The sequence below is a fragment of the Peromyscus eremicus genome, chromosome 14, assembly GCF_949786415.1.
Source record: "Peromyscus eremicus chromosome 14, PerEre_H2_v1, whole genome shotgun sequence".
NCBI classification, from domain to species: domain Eukaryota; kingdom Metazoa; phylum Chordata; class Mammalia; order Rodentia; family Cricetidae; genus Peromyscus; species Peromyscus eremicus.
In genome coordinates, this window is record NC_081430.1 from 79953068 (window position 1) to 79975788 (window position 22721).

Below are 22721 nucleotides of genomic sequence, written 5' to 3' on the forward strand. Positions count from 1 at the left end.
AACCTGTTCATTTTGATGAGGTTCATGGATAAGTTTAGATTGCTTCTGATGAAGAGGGACACATCAGCCAGGTGTGGAAGATTAAAAACTGTTTAATTAACATGATCATCTTTTTTTTTCTTCTTCTCTAAATTTGCAGTGCTGGAGAGATGAACCCATGGTTTGACACACGTAGGCAAAGGCTCTGCCACTGAGCCGCATGGCCAGCCTCTCACAGGCCTCTCTTGACTAATAGCTGTAGGAAAATAGTCTAAGGAAACTACTAACCAGATGCCTTGCAGCATGGCTGAGCTGCGCCAGTGTGATCAGTAATCAAAGTGTGCAGGCTCGATTTTCTCAGGGTAGATGCATTCCTGGACCCTGTGCTCAGAGTGCATACTTCTCAGTGGGTTGAATCAAACCTGAAGAGTCAATGTGCTGATTTGTAGGCCTTGCGTGATGGGATAAATATTCTATAATACATGCTGTCCAATATGGCAAGCAGTCATTATTAGCTCCTGACCACTTTGGTTGCTACTGGCTGTGGTGTGTGGTTATTGTAGTTGAACTGTAGTTAGCATGAGTGAAGAACTAAATGTGATTGAATATCCTGGGGGACTGCTGTGTCAGACAGTGGGGTGTTTCATTGCCATAACCACAGCCAAACCTTTTACTAAACACCAGAGGGACAATTGCAGTGCATTCAAAGGATCCGAGAGAACTTAGCAGAGAATGATATCATTAGAAATGATAGGCCAAACAAGGCCCTCTTGAGTAACATCCTTTTTGTTCTAGTTATTTTAGTGCCAGCCTCTTGAATTGCTCAGAGTACACTTAAATTCATTGAGTGAAAGAAACCTGTTGGGACATTGTGTAGAGAATGATGTGTGATAGCTAAAACATTTCAAGAATTTCAGCAGTTTAAATTAGAATAAATCTAAATTAATATATCTTCAATAATCATAAAAGAAAATGAGTAGTATAGAAAAATTAGTTTTATAAAAGAAATATAAAATATATTTATATTAACAAAATATGAATTTTTTTGAAAATTTATAAAATTTATAAAACACTAGAATATCCTTTGAGAAATTAAGGTTTCCTAGTTATTAAGATTTTCCTAAAATAATGGATCCTTATTAATGAGAATACAATATGTACTGGAACAGAATGTTAACAGTTGATTATGAGACATGGTTTTTGTATATGTTTATCTATAACCCTTGTAGCCTTATTTGAGAATATGGGAGTTTTTAGAAATAATACTTTCTATTAATTCTCCTTCCAGTATCCCAGTGACCCGTGTTTCACTGGTTGAGTCACATGTCTGGTTCCTTTGCAGTAGTTTGTGGTTCTTTTGCCTCCATTGTGTTTTGGTTGCATTTGATGGAGAGTCTTTGGTTTTCACACGTGTAGGAACTTTGTTTCTTTGTGTATCTGAGGCCGAGATCTTAGAACACTAGAGGGAAGAGGGCAGAGTGACGACGGTGACTGAGCCATGTTGCTTGAGCGGCTCCTTGCTCCTCTGCCTTCTTCACGCTAGAACCCAGTTGATTTGAGCTGGAAGAAAGTTGTGGATTGACAGTTAACATCTGTATTAAGTATTTACTGCCTTCCTCCCTATGAATCTGGTAAGGACCAGAACAAGTGTAAACTGGGTAATTGTACAAAGTTGCTTGGCTCTTTCTCTGGTTATTTGAAAGTGTCATGTTTTGAAATCAGTGTTCTCTATTGATTTCATTCTAGCTCTTGTTTTCTCTTTTCTTCCCTGTAATGTCTTCCCAATCCATGTTTTTTCCTAGCCTTCAAGATGGTCAGCAAGGCCAGCAGTCCACAGTCCAGGTCAAAGTCCAGTCCCGCCCCCCATCCCAGGCCGCAGTGCTCAGTGCTAGTGCCTCCTTGCTGGTGAGAAAAGGGAGTGTCCACTTAGAAGCCTCACATGACCATGCGTCTGCTGTAGGCGGCAGCAGTTTGCACGATGAACTTGGTATGCAGGCCTGATATAATCTTGGTGGTTGGAAACTTAACTGGCAGCGAATGGGTAACAGTGATTGCAATTCTTTTCTGAGACAGCTTTATTTTGGAGCTATACGTTGGGACACTGTTTTAGTGGGTTTGTTTGCCCTGTGTGTAAGAAAATGACTTGCTTTTTCTTTCTGTATTTCTCTTTATGTTTATTCTACTTTTTATTTATTTATACCTATTACAAATAGGCAGCTAATGTGCTAGTAGCTGTTCCTTATAACTGTAATATTCTCTTATAATAATGTGGGCATTTCTGTTATTCCCAGGCATCTGTATCATGTGGGAAAATATGAATTTTTAAGTGATTTTGAGAAAAGTTTAATTTTTCAAAATGATTTGAGTGCGTGTGCACAGGAACTGTAGACGTGCTCCGTAGTAGGCTTGTAACTACAGTCTTGCTGTGCAGTACCCTGCATTTTGCAATATGTCCATCTCTTGTCATAGGATATATAATAATACTGAGTGTAATAGTCTCAGGACAGCATGGCTCCACTCATGACCGATAAGTTTATAAAGTATTTCATTATCTATTAAGATATCTATAAATATACTCATAAATTATGAAAGTTAATTTTTAGAAATGCAGCACATTTTAAATCCTCAATAGTAGCAAATTTACTCAAATACATGCTTTGCGCATTGGCTTATTGTTACGCCGCTTTAAAATTTTTGTTTCTTTATGTTGACGTGTGTGTGTCCACACACTAGTGTACTCGCCCACCATGTGCACATAGCTGTAGAAGCCAGAGGAAGACATTGGGTGGTTTACTTTTGGGGGCAGAGTCTCACTGAACTGATGCTGGCTGATTTGACTGTACTGAATGGCCAGTGAATTTGAGGGACCTGTGTTCCCTCCCTCCCCCATCTCTGAGGTTATATGTGCAAACTTTGCCTGGCTTTTATCTTGGGCACTGAGGATCCAAAGCCAAGGCCTCAGCTTGTACAGTAAAGCTCTTTACCGACTGAGTCCATGTTCCCAGCCCCTGCACGTGGATTCTTATTTCTCTGTATGATCTAGATTCCCTGTGCTCAGATTCACAGTGGTTTAAATTAATCTAATAAGGAAAATCTTGGTATTAAGTAAGACTCACTTGAAAGCGTTTACTCATTCCGATCTAACTGGCTTATTATATAGGCTTTTCTCTTACAATGACTTTGCAGCTTATGTGTTAGCTGGAAGAATATATGGTAATAAGGAGGCAAAATTAGGTTTAATAAAACTTGATATGCTGTTTATTCATTGACTCCTTTTCCATGATGTGAAACTTGGACTGTAGAGAGGTGTCAGTAAAAGGTAAATGTGAAGGGTCAGGTCTTCAGAAACTACAGAATGATCATCCAAGCTGGTTCCAGCAGCACAAGTCTGGCAGACAGTTCGAAATGCAGTGAGAAAGCAGAATAGACTGTAAGTGCAGAAGGGTTTCCTTCCTTCCTTCCGAGTTGTAATCTGAAAGGGAAGGAGAAAGTCTCAGAGATGTTTGGGATAAAATAAAGTAGAATTCAATTTAGGTGCTTTATTGGTTTCAGTTGGCAATTTTTAGATGCATAATCTATTACATTAGAATAGTAATACCAATTACATGGAATCCAAGATTCCTGGCAACAAAAGGTTTGTGAATCTGTAAGCATAAAGTCCTGGTCACATCTAATTGCCGTTGGCTCTAAGGTAGTGGATTGGCCTGAGTAAAGGACTTCGTTTTGAACTGTTTGAGAGTTTTAGACTAATAGACCAAGCACCAAGTAAGAGAATCTCTCGACACTTTTCCCAATAAGAATTCATTTGTAGAAGAGAACCCAAGTGGGGCTGGTGAGATGGCTTGACTGTTAAAGATGCCTCCCGCCACCACGGGCAACCCTGGGACCCACATGGTGGGAGAAGAGGACTGACTCCTCCAGGATACCCCCCACACACTCACATGATAAAGCTAACTAGACTGTTCCCTAAAAGTATGACATAGTTACAAAGGCTTGCTTTTTTCAGATTTAATTAGTTCTATTGAAAAAGTTTTCCCATAGGATTTTTACATGCAAAAATATATACATATGTACAATATACTTATACATGCATATATACATAAATATACACATACCCATATATTCATACAAATCTCTATTTAGCATGCATAATTGTCGATAATTTTAGAAATGGAAGTATAAGCAATATAATTTAAAGGAGCAACTTGGAATATTGGCTTTCTTATAGAATTAATTTCTGTGCAAGGTTAGTAAAAATGTTTTAAAGAGTTCAAATGATGTAGTGCTAGATCAGTTTTGAATATAACATCACTTTAAAGGCTTATTTTATTTTTAAGTATGTACATGTGTGTGGGTCTGTGTGTAGGTATCTGCATGTTAGTGCAGGTATGCACTGAGGCCATAGGGGTTGGATCTCTCAACTTCACCTCTTCTCAGCTAAGTGACCTTGGACAGGTTGTTTCCTCTCCCTAGGCATCAATTTCCTCATTTTTCAAAGGAGGCAATACTAATGCCGGTTCCCAGGTTTAGTGCAAGGATTATGTGTATTAAATGTGCCAGTACCTGGCATTGACAAGTTAGTTAGGTAAATGACCATTGTCAGTACTGGTTAATAAAATACCACTGGGTCATAATTCAATTAATCAGTTACATAAGCTCATTGTTGGCCTTTAAGATGTCTTCTGATGCTTCCTGTTGTAATAAACACTTTGCTGATGGCTCTGTACATGAGCTTGTGTGTGCAGCAGTGATTAATTCCTCAGGTATAATTCTGGGGTACAGTTATCAGTCAAAGACAGTGAACATCCCTGTAGCTTTGTATCCTGCTATTAGTTACTCTGTGGAGCTCAAACCTTGTTTATATTTTATCTGCCAGGTTGGGGGCTTTTGTTTTGTTTTTAATCCTCACAAGAAACTCTTCCAACCTTTTATTTCCTAGATAATGCTCAGAAGTTTATCAGTGTTACCGTAGAAAAGCTACAGAATAGTGCTTTAAACAGTTTTGAGTACCTGAATTGCTCCAGGAATTTGACAAAGTTCTAAGGACTGTCCCTTACTATGTTGTGAAGAAGCCGTTAATATGAAGACCAGATGATCTGTACCTTAATGTTAAACATTCTTACGATCATAGACTAAAGTTGAGTAGTGCCTGTATTAATTAGGTAGAATATAAGTTGGATTCTTGAGAGACACCCCTCAAATCAGTACCTAAAATGAAGATATTTCTGTTTTTTCTCAGGGTGTCATGGGAGCCATTCCCTGCAGATGGCCTGGCTCTTCTGTTTTCAACTTTATCTTCCCTGCCTGGTCAAAGGACTGCTGTGGTTGTTGAGATTTCACAGCAACAGGGGAAGAGGGAAAATCCAAGTCTGAGACACCTTAGCCTGGATGTTTCGCATAGTGACTTGGAAAAGAATGTGTCTTTCACTTTCTTCTACCTCCCCGTCAGTGGCCTAAGTATGGTCACTGTGTAAGCCCGAGCTTCAGGAGAGTATCTGCTTGGTTAGGGGACAGTTCTGTACCGAAAGAATAGTGAGGGGATGGGTCCTGGAGCTCATTCGTCAGCCTTTGCATGGGAAGATGACAAGGATTCTGTACCAATGAAAGGAAGATCACTGACCTGCTAGAAAAGAAAAGTGGTTAAATGGGCATGGAGGTCAGGAGATGGGGACCAGGAAAGTGTGGGGATGCCTGGGAGATGGGGGACAGGAAAGGGTAGGGGACAGTAGTCAGCCAAAATCAAGTATACATGAAAATGCAAACAAAAATAAATTTTAAAAAGAAACATATGTAGTCCTAGACCCAAATCTCAACCTTGCTCACGATTCCTGGAAATGAAGAACAAGCTTTAGAATCCTTTTCAACTGTTGACACTGTAGTGGTGTCCCTGGCAAAGAGCCTGGAGAAACGAATACCTAAACAGTAGGGCATTGTGTAGGGCAGGTTAAAATCACAGGCCAAAATGTGTTTGCATCCTCAGATTTTATGAACTGATAATAATTTTGAAAACCTGTAAAAAGAACTTTTAAGTGCCCCTTACTTGAGAACCACTTAAAGGTGATGGTTTGTATAACCTAAGTCATAAATCATAAGAGTTAATAAAATAGAGATTGGTGTGGTGGCTCAGCCATTATGAGCACTGTCTGTTCTTTGAGAGGACTCAGGTTCAATTCCTAGCACCCACATGGTGGTTTACAACCATCCATAACTCCAGTTCCAGGGGATCCAATGCCTCTCCTGGCCTCAGAGGGCATGAGACATGTATGTATATATGCACACATGTGAGCAAAACATCCACACACATAAATTTTTTTAAAGAGTTGATAATATACAGAACTTAGTAAATCTGTATTAGTGGGTATGAGTGTATACTTAAGCATGTAGAAGCTTGAGATCAACGTAGGCTTCTGCCATTTTCCACTGTATTTTTAAGACAGATTTTCTCACACTGAACCTGGAGGTCATGGTTTCAGCTAGACTGGCTGGCCAGAAAGCCCCTTCTAGCACCCTCAGCCACCTGTCTTTACCTTTCCCCCTTTCCCAGGATCACAGGGAACCACCATGTCCCGATTTTACATGGGTGCTGAGGATTTGAACTCAGGTCCCCCTGCTTTTTCAGCAAGCAGTTTATCTACGGAACTATCTCCTCAGCCCATAAATCTATACTATTGACAATGAAAAGCTGATTGGGAAGGGGGCAGTTTCAGAATAATATATGAGGAGAATGATCCATTTTTCTTGGGGCAAAGTGTCTGTGGAATTTGTTTTGAAGAACACAGAAGGTACTCTTGGCACACTGAGTATCTCAGGGGAGTTGGGAACGTTCCCCACTTTATGGACTCTGAATTCTCTGATGTGAAATAGGGAACAGCAAATCCCCTCTGTCATTCTCCATTGTCTGGGCAGGGTCTTGTAGGAGTTTCACCAAGTATATACTTTGACACACCAATCCACCCAGACTCACCTGGATATTCTTCTTCTTTGAACCTTATTTCCCTCCCTCAGTTTTATGGATGTATCGTGTAGACACAGTAAACTTCACTCATTTAACATATAGTCAACTCAGCAAGTTCCATCAGTTGGTATTGCTGTAAATATGCCACAGGCGAGAGTTTAGTACTTCTGTCCCCTCGGAAGTCCCTGTGTGCGCCGGTACAGCTCCTCCCTCCTCTCTGTGGGAACGCGCTACTCCCCCCACCCCGCCCCCTTTTACAAAATGTCTTATTTTACCGTTGCTAATTGAGAGGTTACAAATGCGCCTCCAGTGTGAGCACAAAACTTTGTAGCGCTGTTGAGATGGTTTGGAGGAACTCTGAAGCTGGAGACGAGGCACTCGACATTTACAGGATTGTAAACATTAAAGGCCCTGGATGAAATGTTACATTAGGGAGTGTGAAATGTAAAATAAATGCTGTATATCCAATGCGTAAAATTAATGCTTGATTTCTGACATTTTCCTAAAACCTGGTTTTTGCAGTTTACCTCGCAGCTTTAAAACAATGCATTATTTCATGACCTTTCAAAGGAGAATAACTTAGCACACTATCAGAAAGCCAGGGTAGTTACTAAGTTGTTATAAGCATGCTATCATCTCTTGATACAGGATAACATCCTGCCTGGGTCAGTCATATGCCTCTCAGGGACCACTGTGGAAGTCAGCTCTCCCACATCGTACTGTGTGACTTCAGAGGCTCATGCATACAGCCTACATTGGCAGCTCCCAGCTATGTGCAGCAGCATGCCAGGTGCTGTGGAGGCAGGAATAGAGCATGGGCCGTCTTCCTCAAGCCAACACCTCTTAACTGGCACCCTCCTCACTTGTTCTATGTAGCTTTGTAAGAGAAGAGTCAGTAAGAGGATGTTCATCCCTTACTTTGTTTGATCTCTGAAAAAGCAATTAGCGTAAGACGACTAATCAAGCTATAAAAAAAAGTGGAGGCGGGCATGGTGGTGGACAGACACCTTAGTCTCAGCTACTTACGAGGCTAATGCAGGAAGGTCCCTTGAGCCCTAGAATTTGAGGATAAAAAACAGCTCAGGTTCTACATCAGTTTAAGGGATAGTGCCACTCCCCTATAATAAGGCAGGAATTGAGGGCTGGGTCTAGGTGTGTGACACCTTTGCTCTTCATGAGCCATTGTTTCCTGTTTTCTTCTGGCAATTTCCTGCTCCATGGAAGCACCACACTGCATCCTCAGACGTTGCTCAGCTCCTGTCACCGAGCTCTTCCCTCTCCTGGGAAAAGATACAAGGAGTGTTGAGTTTCCATGAAGCGTCTATCGGGGTTCATCATGCTGTTGTATTAGTTTGTTCCTTACAATGAGTGGTGCTTCACTGTGGAGCATATTATATATGGTTTATCCACTTACCTGTTATGGGGCACTTGTGTAATTTCTGGTTTAGGGATATTGTAAACAAAATGTTTAAGCCGGGCGGTGGTGGTGCACACCTTTAATCCCGGCACTCAGGAGGCAGAGCCAGGCGGATCTCTGTGAGTTCAAGGCCAGCCTGGGCTACCAAGTGAGTTCCAGGAAAGGTGCAAAGCTACAAAGAGAAACTCTAACAAACAAACAAAAAAAAAAAAAAAAAAAAAAAAAAAAAGTTTAAACTGGTTCTCTCTTATTTTGTGATGCTGGGGGATTGAACTCAGAGTTTTGAGTATACTAGGCCAGTACTCTACTACCAGTGAACCTATCTCGATCCCCCCCCCCTCTCAATTAGGGGTGGAGAGATGACTCAGTGGTTAAGAGCATTTGCTGTGCAAGCACAAGTACCTGAGTTCAAATCCCCAGCACCCACGTAAAAAGCTGAATGGAGCCACATGTGCATATAACAGCAGCACTGTGTGAGGCAGGGACAGGAGGGTCACTGGGGCTTGTTAGTCACTAGCCTAGCTGCAGGTTCAGTGAGAGACCCTGTCTGCAGGAACAAGGAGCTGCAGGTTCAGTGAGAGACCCTGTCTGCAGGAACAAGGAGCTGCAGGTTCAGTGAGAGACCCTGTCTGCAGGAACAGGGAGCTGCAGGTTCAGTGAGAGACCCTGTCTGCAGGAACAGGGAGCTGCAGGTTCAGTGAGAGACCCTGTCTGCAGGAACAGGGAGCTGCAGGTTCAGTGAGAGACCCTGTCTGCAGGAACAAGGCAGAAAGTGATAGAGCAGGACACCTGATGTCCTCTTGTAGCTGCACCACACATACTCCCCTCACCACCAATGACAACAAAATCAGTTCTGTATTCTCACCAGCAAGCTGGTTTGCTCCTCATCCTTGCCAGTGTTTAATACTGTCATTGGCTGTTACAGCTTTAACGCTGCGCTGGTGAGTGCATAGTGGCCTCCTCTGTGCTTGAAATGCGGATTTCCCTTGTGATTGTGGATGAGAGGCATCTCATGATTTTGGGGGCGGCCATACATATACCACAAATATCTCAGTATTTGTGTCGTTTTTAAGAACTAGGTTGCTGGTCCTCTTAGTGTTTAGGTATAAGGGTCTCTGATAGTTTAGATTTGACTCATTTGCCTAATTGCAGGTGTTTTCTCCTATTACGTGGCTTGCCTTTTAGTTTACTTGACCACTCCAAATATCATAAATACCACCACAGAGTGTTTGCCCGTTTGAACTAATGTGTGAGGAGATGATGAAACCAGAGTGGAGTGTGAGCCTGTGTGTGTCCTTTGGAAAGGTCAGCTCATCTGGGGATTAAGGAACAAGGCTGGAGCCTTAACAGGGAAGTAATTCAAGTGGATCCTGAGCATGGGGCCCATTCAGTAACACAGATCAGTCACACCTCTGCTGCCAAGCAGTAGATAGATCGCTGGGCAGTTCCGCATCCTCCACGGCACCCCTTTAATAAACTGGCCTCTCACACCTGCCCTCTTTGGCACGCTCCTGCTCTAAAGCCCTGTCACAGATTTGCTTTTTCCAGGAGGAAGGACTGGTTCTGAATAATGAAACTTGAAATTACAAGTTGATTTCCATTGTATCCTAGGAATTGAGATTGGCCTGGAGAGAGAGCTCAGCAGTCAAGAGTGGTTACTGCTCTTGCGAAGGATATTGGTTTGGCTTACAACACCCGTGTGGTTGGTGGCTTACAACTGCCTGTAACTCCAGTTTCGGGGGATCTGATGCTCTCCTCTGGCCTCCACAGGCACTGCACTCAAGTGTTCAAGCCCACACTCACACACACACATTGAAAATAAAATCTTTTTAAAAACAGGGGAAGGGTTTTAGAAGTCTGAGACTCTGGGTCTAGGTAGAACAGAGTTAGTAGACGGCAGCCTGTGGCCTTAGTACTGTGGCCTTAGTACAGCTTGACGCTTGGTTTTGTAAATAAGAAAAAAGTGTGTCTTTTGTGTTGTATATTTTGTGGTGACTTTTATGCTAAAATGACAGACCTGAATGTTACATCGTAAGAGTATTTACTGCTGTAGTTGGCAGTGTGACCTGGGAGAATAGAGCAGATAAATGAGGTGGACTAAAGTCTCATGCAATAGTCAACTTTATTCTGAGCATCAGACAGTTTATACTCTGAGGGTGAAGAGTCAACGTGAGTAAAGTGGACAATCACAAGGACAGGCTGCATGTGGCTGCCATGCCACCTGTGGCACAAACATATTTTCCCATAGAGACAATATGTAAACAAGTAACAATAGCCAGTTGTAACGAATAATCTGAAGTAAACTCACTCCTGTCCGCTACCCCTAGGAGGGGCACAAAAGCACATTTGTGTGTTTGAAGAAACTAAGATCACAAAACTCTCATCTTATTTTCTTGGAGTTTTCTCACAAGCACTGAGAATTCCTCTCGAGCAGCTCCATTCTTGGACTGTGTTCTGACAAAAGAGTGTCTGAAACACAAAGCCTAAGATGTTTATTCTCCTCATAGAGAAAGTTGCTGGCCACCGGTGTTGAGAGAAACAAGCCCATTAGTCTATCAGCAGAAGAAGTGAGTTGTTCCTGTCTGGGTGAAAACCCGAGTTACCTAGGAGACTTTGAGTCACTACTTGTGGAAATCAGTAGATGCCATCCAAGAAGTCAGAGCTTATCGTAAAGCCTTCTCTTTTAAAAGTGTAATACAGCCATGGAGAGATGGAGCATGATACTTACCAGACCAGAAGCGTTAGTACAGTTTGAGAGTGTGTGGTTCCCCCAGTAGTCTTCTAAATCCATCTATACATCTACCCTCCATTTATCTCAGCTCCTGAAGCCCTGTCTGCCCTAAGAATAACACTTCCTAAGTGGGGGAGGCTCCAGGAAAACATTGTATCAGTTTCAGGCTTGGAGGATCAGAAGGAAGAAGAGACTTGAAATCTAAGGAGAAGGATCCAGGAAAGCAGAGCAGCTCTTGTTGCTTGTTCCTGGAGGAGTGGAGAGAGATCTGCCCTAGTAGCCTCCTCCTTCCAAAGAATGCAGGTGTCTAGAGCAAGCATCAAGGATGCCGTAGGAGTTTCGAAGGTGAGAGTCTGTGCTTAAAATTCTCAGCGTGTTGTGTACTGTGTGCTGAGTGTCCTACAGCTGAAAGAAGTTGGAGCGTCCCCTTACTGCCCATGTCTGGAAGTGTCATGCCAATGATATTTAGAATGCCCGCTCTGCCATTTCTGGCTCCAGTCCTTAGACATTAGGTCTCCGTTGTTCATGGTTCACATTCTGCACTGCAGATACTGTACATCTTTCTTATTCAGAAAAGATTTTATACGATTAACAAGTTGAGTTTTGTTGGCAGTAACATGAATTGTTAAATAGTCATTGGTGAAAATGCTGGGTGCCTCAACTTATCTTTTGTCCTTAGAGATTGCCTTGTGGATGATATCATTTTTTACAAATTAGAAATACCAGCTTTAGTGTTTATTTGGTCATAAATTGATTTGTTTTTCTTCTTGACTAATGAATGAACCATTTAAACATGGTTAATTATGGAATGGAGAGGGCATACTGCACAGACGCTCGGCTTTCTTCCTGCAGTTTGAGGGTTTTTAATTGCTAGATATTAAATAGATTCATAAGAACATTTTGAGTTTGAAGTTTAAAATTGGTTTGAATATTTTGTGATAAACAGTGGCAGTGTATAGTTGTGTCTCGGTTTGGGGAATAGACTGCCTTTCGCTAGATCATCGAATTAGTGTATTGAAGTGTCAGTGACTGTTTCACTGAGTGTTTTCATACATTTTCCCTGGAGTGTTGATTTTGTGAATGAAGTGCAGTGCCTGCAGAGTGCTGTCTGTTGCTCTGTGAAGAGGTGAAGGCGTGCAGGGGAGTGTTGCCATGGGTGTGCTCAGATGTAGACCGTGGGACTTCGGCCCTAAACTTCCTAAGGGGAGGCAGACGAGACTTAGCTTCTCCAGAAGATTTAGTACTGTTGGAGTCATGCCTGTCTGCTGGTCTTGTTTCTGAGACATGATTTATGTTTCTGTTTAAATGTCTAAGTTTTATTCCTTTAATTTTTTTAAATTAAAATTCAATTACATCATTTCTCCCTTTCTATTTCCTCCTTCTAACCGCTGGCATGTATCCCCACCCCTGCCCCTTTCAAATTCATGGCTTCTTTTCCTTTAATTGTTGTTACATACATATTTATATATTCCTAAATAAATTTTATTTTTAAATCATTTTTAAATTCATGTTCTTCACTGTTGCTTTTGACAGTTACAAAGATAGTATCTTTGTTGATTGGCTGTGTAGAAATACTATTTTAAATATACGGAGACAGAACACATTGCTGAAATCCTATGTAAACTTAAATATTCAGAAAACCCTGCAGTAATCTGAACTGTTGAATACAAAATTAACTGATTTCTGAAATATGAACAAATTGTGGCTTGTGACAGTGTATACATTCCTCTCTTGTTGAACGTCACACTCAGTCACTTGTTTCTCTACCGTACCTCAGGGGAATTTTCAGGAACCTTTAAGAAGTCCTCAGATGGGCAGCTTTAGCGTCTCGGGTTTGGCCACTGGTGTGGTTGTTTATACTCAGGACCGACTGAAAGGGGAGAGAAAGCAGCCTTGGGCAGTCCATGCACTTCATAACCCACCCTTGCAAATAAGACTAGACTAAGCAGTCTCTCTTTGTCTGTGTGCTGTCAGAGTTACAGCACAGGGACTAGTCCTTGTCACCGTATCCCCCCTTTGTGGTGCATTGAGGAGTGCTTCCCTTTTTGTTTCTGTTGAAATGAGTATTTCAGAGAATTGTTTTCCTGGCTTACGTTAGTGTATTATTCTGACAGACAATAGAATGTTAAATTTCTACATACTTTTATCTAGTGGCCAATAGAATGTAATCAAGCATTTATATTTACTAGAGTATTATATTTGGGATGGAGTCCTGTTAAAAATGAAGTGATAGCCAAAATGTTCTGTAAGTCTTTAATTATAATATCAGTATGTTAGGAGGTCTTTTGTTACTTAAAAGTCCTTGTAATTTAGTATTTTCATTTTGGACATAGAAAAATCTGACTTTTCACCCTGGCATTAAGTTGAAATACTCCCTTTAAGAGTCTTGATATCGGGTGACAGAAATCAGAACTCACTGTATAATATTTATATGTATATATGAAATTGTGAAAGACCAAATTCAATTTAAATTTTTTAAAGATTGCTCATATTTAAGACTAGAATGTAGCAGAGTTGTTCTGATGCTTATCTGGTGTACACGAAGTCCTGGGTTAGATCCCCAGCACTTCATAAACTGGGAATGGAGGCACACCTCTGTAGTGTAGAGAGAATGAGAAGTTCTAGGTCATCCTTGAGTAGATGGGAGTTCAAGGCATGCTAGATGAGACAGTGGAGTCTCCTCAATTCCAGCTTCTAAAACAAATGCCTGTAAATTCTCAAAACCTGAACAAAACCATGGAGTTGCCCAAGTATATGCCTTATCTCTCTGGCTTTTTAGCAATTCACATTTGTTTATATGATTTACTTATATGCCCTCCCCATCATCACCTCCATAGATCCTCGAGAAGGCCTTTCAAGCAGTGTCTCAGTTTTAAAATCCCATTATTAGAAACTATTTTATATAACGGTGTTTGTTTTGAGACAGCTGGGCTTTTGTGCTGTTATTTTCTTGTTTTTCATTTTATTTATTTATATTTTTTATTAGTTTTATTTTATCGTATTTCTTTTTCCTTGTTCTTTTCAAAGATGGAAAGGCAGACTGTTGGAGACAGGGCCACGGTTGTAGGTGGAGGGCATTGCAGCAGGGTCTTGTTGGAAGCGGGGAGGGGATTGAGTGCAGCCCCCTAGAACTAGGTTTTATCCATGTACATTTTAGTCAGTTTAATTTTTAATCCTCTTAGATTCTATAGAGTATTTGGTTTTAACAATTGTAATTCCTAAATACTTATATGACTCTTGTGGTAACATTGTATAACTAATGATGTTTATTAAATAGTTTAGTTAGCACCAACATTATTTAACTTCCTTTGAGTCATTTTGATTTTTGTTTCTTCTGAACAAAATAAAAATAACCATTTTATTGTCATGAAGTTTTTTTTTTAATTTTTTTTTTTTTTTAATCATGAAGTTTGAACTGCCTCAAACCTTATAAGTTGCTTTGCATAAGACCAGTCAGGCCAGGTGGCTTCTGAACGTTCAATCAACATGATTACTTCAATTGGGAAGGAAAAAGAAAGCTGACTAAGTCTCCCCCTTTTAATACTTGATTACATGTGCTGCCATTTTACCACCCATCATTCTGAACTGCATGGAGATAATTGTGTTAAAATGGCTTGTAGAATTTTTAGCATGTAAAAAGTTAGGAAATGTAGTATATCGTGAAGGAAAACTTCTGGCCCTCCTAGTGACTCTTTTCAAAACTTGTGCATTTGCTAGGGAAGTTCTCATCTACGCTGTATGAGGCTGGTGGCTGTGACATGTCACTTGTGAACTTCGAACCAGCAGCAAGAAGAGCGTCCAATATCTGGTAGGTGTGGAGGGAGACGTCAGCAGTGTGTGTGACTTACGTGTTTAAAGGGTTAGTTGTCGAGGGATAGAAGCTTGTTTTAAAATGTATTTTTTTCTAATGGACAAAAACACTATTCACACTGCTGGTGTACACCATGTTTTAGAATATTGTACACATTGTAGAGTGGCTATACCTGCTGTTTATGTGGGTTATCTTATTTTAAAAACACTTACATCTACTCTCACTCATTTTCTGATGTACAGTAAATTGTTACTAACTGTAAGCTGCCATGTGAGATACAAAGTATTTTGAAAATGTTTATATTGAGTTTAAGGCTTATAATGCTTTTGTTTCCATAGAATTAAGGGTGTTTTGTTGTTGTTTTGTTGTGGGGAAAAAGCACTATTTTTAAAATATAAGTTATTCTGTATTTAAAAATTAAGTAAAAATTTTCGTTAAACCTTATGGGATAGAGTTTGCCCTGTTCCAGAAGTAACTAGATATCTGATGTTTCTGCTATATTGCATGATATAAAAAGCTTATCAGAAAAACAGTTACAATGAAGGTCAGGCTCAAAAATTAGTTTTCTTCCATTAAATAATTTTCAGTTTTTATTTCTTTTTTTTAAAATATATTTTATTTTATTTTATTTTTATGTGCATTTGTGTTTTTGCCATGGGTGTCGGGGTCCCCTGAAACTGGAGTTACAGACAGGTGTGAGCTGCCATGTGGGTGCTGGGAATTGAACTTGGGTCCTCTGGAAGAAGTGTCAGCGCTCTTAATCTCTGAGCCATCTCTCCAGCCCCGAGTTTTTATTTCTTTTCAGGAAGGAATTTGCAAGGTAATAAAAATGTTAGGAGAATACAAATAAATTAGATATTTGAATCATATCATCTTTTCTAGTATAGAGTAATTGATTTTTTTTTCCTAGAAAATTAATCTTATTCCCATTGTTGCTTTGAAATCCCAGTGGCCATTTGATTCTTATTGTAGACCTTCCATTTAATAATGGGCTGTATGTGTCTGTTATGTAACTTCGGGTGGTTTGCTTTTGTCAAGTGCCTTTTAAAGCAATGGAATCTTACAGTCACTCAGCTGAGCTGCTGATTCTGTGAAAGTGGAAAAGTGGGGTTGGGAGTTGAGTGGAAACCTTAGCTACCACCCAGTAGTTCAGCAGAAGAGCATCCCATATGCTGGAAATATGGTAGAGCCTCGAGGTTTGGCATCCAAACTTGACTGCATTGGCACATGCCAGGCTGTTTTATGTTACAGATGCAGTTTGTTTTGTCTGCACTGTTCCAGTCAGTTGAATTGCTTTCCTTGGGTTATCTTGTTTAGACAGATTATAAGACCCCTGTGATGGAGGGACTGCTGTTTGATGTTACTGATGAGGAAACTGAGGTTTGAAGATTTTAGTCAGCTGGAGAGGCCCTCTGAACTTGGGTGCTGACACAGTGCTCTGGATCACATCTTAGGAAAATAATGATTTGTATTTTGGCATTTATGTGAAAGAATGAAGATAGTATAATTATTGCCTAATTGTTGACTAACAAAAAAACAGCACTGTTTAACAAGCTATTTACTCCCTAAAGTCTTTTTCATTTTATTTTAGTGACACGGATTCTCATGTATCAAGTTCTACCTCAGTTCGGTTTTATCCACATGATGTGGTAAGCTTTCTCATTTTTTATAATGTGGTACATTTTTAGATTCAATCTGAAAAGTATATTTATATGGCTAGCCATAAAAATCACTCAAATTAGTGAAATCACAAAACGTTACTTTTGTTGGTAACTATGGCAAATCCCCTTAGTTTTGTCGCCATGGACCTTACACTTTAGTTAGCCGTATGTATGTGTGGGTCAGAAGTCACACGGCTTATATTTTGCAGGTCTGAAAAGGCCCACTTACCATTGTATAATCTGGTTGTACCATACCTTTTCTTTTGTCTTTTTTTGTTTTGCTTTTACATTTGCTTATTTTGTGTGTGGACTTGTGTGTGTCTGAGAACATGTGCACATTTGGAGGTCAGAGCACATTTAAGGGAGTAGGTCCTGGAGATCAAACTTGGGTATTCAGGCTTGGCAGCAAATCCTTAGCCTGCAGAGCTATCTGTTGAGTTCAGCAGTCTCCCTTTGAATAATATGATTTGGTGTTGTGTTTTAACTATCTGTTGACTGTTGGCTCACTTATTAACTAGGGTATGTGTTGTTGGAAAACTGAGTAACGTGATTATATGAAAATATATTGTATGGGATAAAATGAGGATTTTTAAAACATGGCTTTTGCTGTCAAGTTGGAAAACAAAGGGGATGAAATCCTCATTAGTGACGTGGATGGACTTTATCTGAGGCATTCTGTCTAACGGCTGCTTAAAGATGGGTTGTGAGCAGGGTTTTAAGGCTGGGGCTGTGAGGTGGTGCAGAGCAGCGGTTTGCAGCTAGTGGATGTTTGGCTGTGTCTGCAAACACTTGACTTGACACAACTGGAGGAACACCATTGGAGACAGTAGACAGGAACCAGGGATGCTACGAGACATTCTGTAGTGTTTGTTACAGCCCCCATAAGGAAGATTTTCTAGCCAAACACCTATAGTGCCAGAATTGAGAAACCCTAGAATAGAGGATAAGAAAATGTATGGAGAAGTATCAATCAATATTTAAAGATCAAAACCAGCAATTTTTCTCAGCTCTTCCATGTGTGTTTGAATAGTAATAGCAGGAGTGGAAAGATGATCGTGCTGTTGTTTCCCACTCTCAAGTAGCATAGGAACCCGGAGACAGTCCTGCCCTGCCCTGCGCTGTGCCAAGGCAGTAAATATTTCATGTTTTCACAGGGAAGGGCGAACTGTAGGACTGGTGAGTAGAAGTGTTAAAATTAACAAGTAAAGGTAGTGCTCTGCTCCATAGGTTCAGGTGGGAGCCTGCTAACCCAGAGGAGCTTAGAAACAGTGATACCAGCAATGAGACTGGCTGAAGGAAGATGTGGGAGCTAAAAGGCTAGGCTTTGGCACTGGCAGGACAGGTCATAGCTTATGAGAAAGGGCTTCGAGAGGATGGAGGAGGGAGGCCCCCAGCGACGCGCAGCAGGGTTTAGGGTCTCACCAGCTGCACTCACACCTTTCAGACACCTGTCCTAAAGGTCTGGTGATGATGGAGTTTGCTCTGTTTTGACTTGCTTCCTGTTGCTGTCTTCTGCAGATCCTAGGTGTCATGGGGTTTTCACAAGGAGTGAACTAGAATAAAGAAATAGGGGCTTAAGTAATTTACAAGCTGACAAACTCTGAGTCCTGAATTGATCAAGAATATTTAACCCTTTCAGTGCCGGCATGTTTCTAGTTTTCTCTCCCACAGATTCGGTTGAACAGACTGTTGACCATTGACACAGATCTGTTGGAGCAGCAGGACATTGATCTCAGCCCTGACTTGGCAGCCACTTACGGCCCCGCCGAAGAAGCTGCCCAAAAAGTTAAACATTATTACCGCTTTTGGATCCTACCCCAGCTGTGGATTGGCATTAACTTTGACAGGCTCACTCTTTTGGCGCTGTTTGATAGGTAAGACCTTAGCATGGTATTAAAGATAGGAAGATACTGTTTTTAAGCCGGATTTTTCCTAATTACCCATTGATGTTTTCACCTGAGTATCATGTTGGAAAATGCTTTCTATTTTCATCCTCTTGAGATCAAACTTAAAAGTAACAGAGTTTTTAAATATTTACTCTCTTAAGCCATTAAAAGCTGTTTTCCCTGTAATCCTAAGATGTTTCTATAAGGATATGTTTTTATTATTAGTGTGAGTCATGCAGTTGAATCTTTAAAGAGAACACGCAGTCTGTTATGATCTTAAGGTCATAGGTAACATGGAGGAGGAGCCCTGCTGCTCTGTGGTTTAACATCGTGTCTTAGTGGTCGACACTGGTTTGTTACAAACCTGACGACCAGGAGCTGCTTCCCGTCAGTAAGTAGAGACAAACTGGACTTACCTTCCCCATGAAGCAGAGACACGTCAGTGGATGCCAGTGAGCCTGAGAAGTGGCAGGTCGGTGGTGTGCACGCTAACCACCACCACTTGGTGTGTTAAGCGTTCTTAGTTTTGTGGCACAGGGAGGGGGAACATAGAATTCAGTGCATGCCTTGAGTTAAAGAGATGAAACTGAGAGTCCTGGAGTCCATAGTGCAAAATATCACCGAAGGGAGCTGGTGAGAGGACAGTGGAGACTCCGGCAGGCTTCCTTGTGCTCAGCAGACTATGATTAGCTCATACATCTGAAGAGCTGTCTGCTTAGGAATACCTTGCTTTAAATGTGTGGCGGCCTTAGCCTCCTGTACCACACTTCAGACCTACCAAACAAGTCATAGAAGCAAGACCTAAAGGGATCACAAGTAGCATACCAGATATTCAAGATTTATAGAGACCCAGAAATGCATACCTCCCAACAAGTAGTGACAGACACCGGCGTCTACTCACAGGTCACCAGCCATGCAAAGTGAGAAAACATGACTCATGGGAAAAAGAATAAATCAAGACCAACCTGCGGCTGGTAGGGATGTTAACTGTTAGCAGATACAGAGTTTTTAAATAATTAACAACTGTATTCTGTTTATTTGAAAAATTAAATATGACATGAAAGAGAAAATAATTACAGAGTTGAATACCACAATGTTGTGATTAAAAAATATATACTAGGTAGGATTGGCAGTAGTTAAAACTGTTGAAAAAACGATTAGTGAACTTGTGGGCACATCAGGAGAACCATCTAGAGTAAAGCAGTGACAAAAGCATAAAACCAAAAAGAGTGTTGTAGAACAGCTTGGAGAAGAGACAGACTTGAAGAAATAATGGTGGAAACTGCATACTGTATGAAAACTACCAGTGCACAGTCAAGAAGCCCAATGCAACCTAAGCAGAGGCAGCATAAGAAACCTATCCAGCGGACATACTCAAGTCCAGCGAGAGAGTCTTTAAAACCACAAGAGACATCAAAAGAATACTCTGTGCAGAGGAACAAGCATGAGGAAAACATCCATCTGCCTGAAAGTTATGCATATAAGAAGACGTGGAACATCTCTAACAGTATGGAAAGGAAAAGAACTGTCAACATATAGTAATTTAAGTATCTATAAAATACTCTTTAAAAGCCCATGGAGAGGGGCTAGAGAGATGGCTCAGAGGTTAAAAGCATTGGCCACTCTTAAAAGCAGATTTCAGAGCAGAGGTGTGTTAGGGGTTTCTATTACTGTGAAGAGATACCATGACCACAGCAACTCTTATAAAGGAAAACATTTAATTGAGGTGGTTGCTTACAGTTCAGAGGTTCAGCCCATTATCATCATGGCGGGGAGCATGGTGATGTGCAGGCAGACATGGTGCTGGCTGTGTCTGCGTCTTGATCAGAAGGCAGCAGAAAGTGGACTGAGACACTGGGCAGTATCTTGAGCACAGGAAACCTCAAAGCCCACCCCCACAGAGACACACGTCCTCCAACAAGACCATAATCACTCCAACAAAGCCACACCTCCTAATAGTGCCACTCCTTATGAGATTATGGGGGCCATTACATTCAACTACCACAAGAGGATATTGCCAAAGATAAAGAAAGTTACTTCATAATGATAAAGGCTCAGTTTAACCTGTAAAACATAACAGTTCTAAGTGTTTCTGTACCTAAAACAGAGCTTCAAACTTCCTAGGGGCTGATGATGTGTCTTGGTGACACAGCAGTGCTTAGCACACAGAAGGACCCGGGTTTTATCAGCAGCACCCAGATGAATCTACACTTAGCGGTGACTTTTGCACCCCGTTGCCGTCAATCGGCTTTCTGCGCTGTGACACAATGTCTGGGTTAGCGTAGGAAGGAGGAAGGTTTGTTGTGGCTCACAGTGTTCATGGTTTCAGTCCATGTCACTTGATTGTTTGCTGGGGGTGGGGGTGGGGCTGCTGTGACGGGCAGAACAGCAGAGTGAAAGCTTCCTAGCGGAAGCTGCTTATCACTCCATTCTGCTGGAAGCAGAGAGACAGGAAAGGGCAGGGCTTCCAGCAGCCCCTCAGAGGCACACCCCTGACTTGACTTCCTTCAACAAGGGCCTCGCTGCCTCCAGGTGCCACAGCCTCCCAATAGCTGCATTGGCTGGGGAACAAGCTTTCAACACATGGTCCTTTGGGGATACTGGAAACCCAACTATTGCGGAGATAGTTGGCTTGAGCAGTTAATTGGCCTCACGGAGCAGCCACCTGTAATGAGATTACATACTGTTTAAGTGCTCATGCGATGTTATGTAGACTGACCAGATTCTGACCCGTAAGGGTCAGTGAAAACAATTAGATCACATGGGTAGAGAAGAATTTGAGGGGACAACTATGAAGTATTTTAAAGTGAAGTGGCTCCTGTAGTGCTTAGGGGAGTTTATAGCATTGAGTAGGTAGGTCAGAACCAGAAGACCTCAGTTCTGTGATTCACATCTACACCAGGAACTAGATACATAAGCACTTAGCCCAACTGAGGACATGCAAGAACATAGTAAGAACACAGAAAGACCAAGGAAACCCAAGACTGCATCTTTGGGAGCAGGAGTGAAACTTAGGAACCTTTCGCTGCCTGATGAGGAGACACAGTGACCAGATGGGAACTGTGAGGTGTGATGTCACTACAGATCCCACAGGAATCAGAGAGCAGTAAGGAACATTATCAGCAGCTTTGGGTCAGTAAGCTGACAGTAGACAAACGAAAAGGACAAATTCCTTAAAAGATGTAACTATCATAGATCCATCTCAGTAAGTGGGAATTACCATTAGGAACCCTCCTGCAGAGTAAGCTCCAGGCCCAGGTGTTATTTAAATACTATGCAAATCAGTGAAGTGGAGACTTGGCAGTAAAATAGCATATTTCCATATGCAAAAAACCAAATTTGAATCTATACCTTGTACCATATCACAGAAACTAAATCAGAATTGATCATGGGCATAAGTGTGGAACATAAAACAGTAAAATATGTGAAACAAGATATTTGCCCCCAAGGTTATAGAAAACTTACTTGCCTTGGCAGGAAAAGCAGAATCAATAAAAGAACTGATTGATAATTGGATTCATCAACATAGAAAATTGTACAAAGCCAAAGGTGACATGTGTTCAAGTTATAAGGGAGATGGTGAGCAGCAGCCTGAGGCTGGGAAAGGGAGTTAGTGGTGGTTGGTCACGTGTCTACTATCTATACTAGAATGAAAATACCAATAATTCTTGATTTGAAAATGCTTTGAAGTCTTGAATGAGGGGTGGCTAGTGACTATAAATGTAGTATTGAGTTAATAAAAGTGAACTTTAAACATTTTGTGATTATAAATTCTTTACCCACTGAAGATTTAAGTATGTAGAACGTTTTGAAAATAAAGTTGTGTACTATAATTCCTCCACACAGCCATTATGAATAATAATTTGGTATAAGGTGTTTTTCAGTCTTTGTTTTTAGTAACAAGACTTTTTTTTTGTCATGTTTGGTTCATATAGTAGACATGCTATGCATATGTCAGTTAATAGTCTGTAAATGCAAGGTGTTTAGCAAGTGTTTCTTCAACATTTATGAATAAAACTTCCCAAGAAATTGGATAGATTCTTAGCTTTTTGGTACAGAATAAAAACCTGCACCACTTCTGTACGTGGTGTCTTGGACATTGTGTTGCCTCCTGCCCAGTGTGCGTTCGCTGGGTATGGAATTGCCTCAGCAGCTTTGATGGGGCAGGACTGGTGGTCTTAGCTGTGCTTCGTTCTTTATGTACAGAAGAGCCTGTGTTTAAATCGTGCTAGTAAGTGAATTTTGGATTGGTTCAGATGAGGATGGCAGATGGGAAAACAT

The 22721-nt window shown here is 41.0% G+C and overlaps 1 protein-coding gene across 4 annotated transcripts in view; it reads left to right on the forward strand.

Moving 5' to 3' along the window:
- Pcnx1 (pecanex 1) overlaps positions 1 to 22721 on the forward strand; it is a 147085-nt gene that overhangs the window by 76009 nt on the left and 48355 nt on the right. Inside the window, exons 8-11 of one of the 4 annotated variants that reach the window (XM_059279794.1) lie at positions 1782 to 1966; positions 14800 to 14890; positions 16485 to 16542; positions 18211 to 18428. In XM_059279794.1, coding sequence (XP_059135777.1) covers positions 1782 to 1966; positions 14800 to 14890; positions 16485 to 16542; positions 18211 to 18428 — 552 coding nt within the window. The remainder of the gene's footprint in view (positions 1 to 1781; positions 1967 to 14799; positions 14891 to 16484; positions 16543 to 18210; positions 18429 to 22721) is intronic. The other 3 variants (XM_059279795.1, XM_059279797.1, XM_059279798.1) reach the window with 3 other exon arrangements.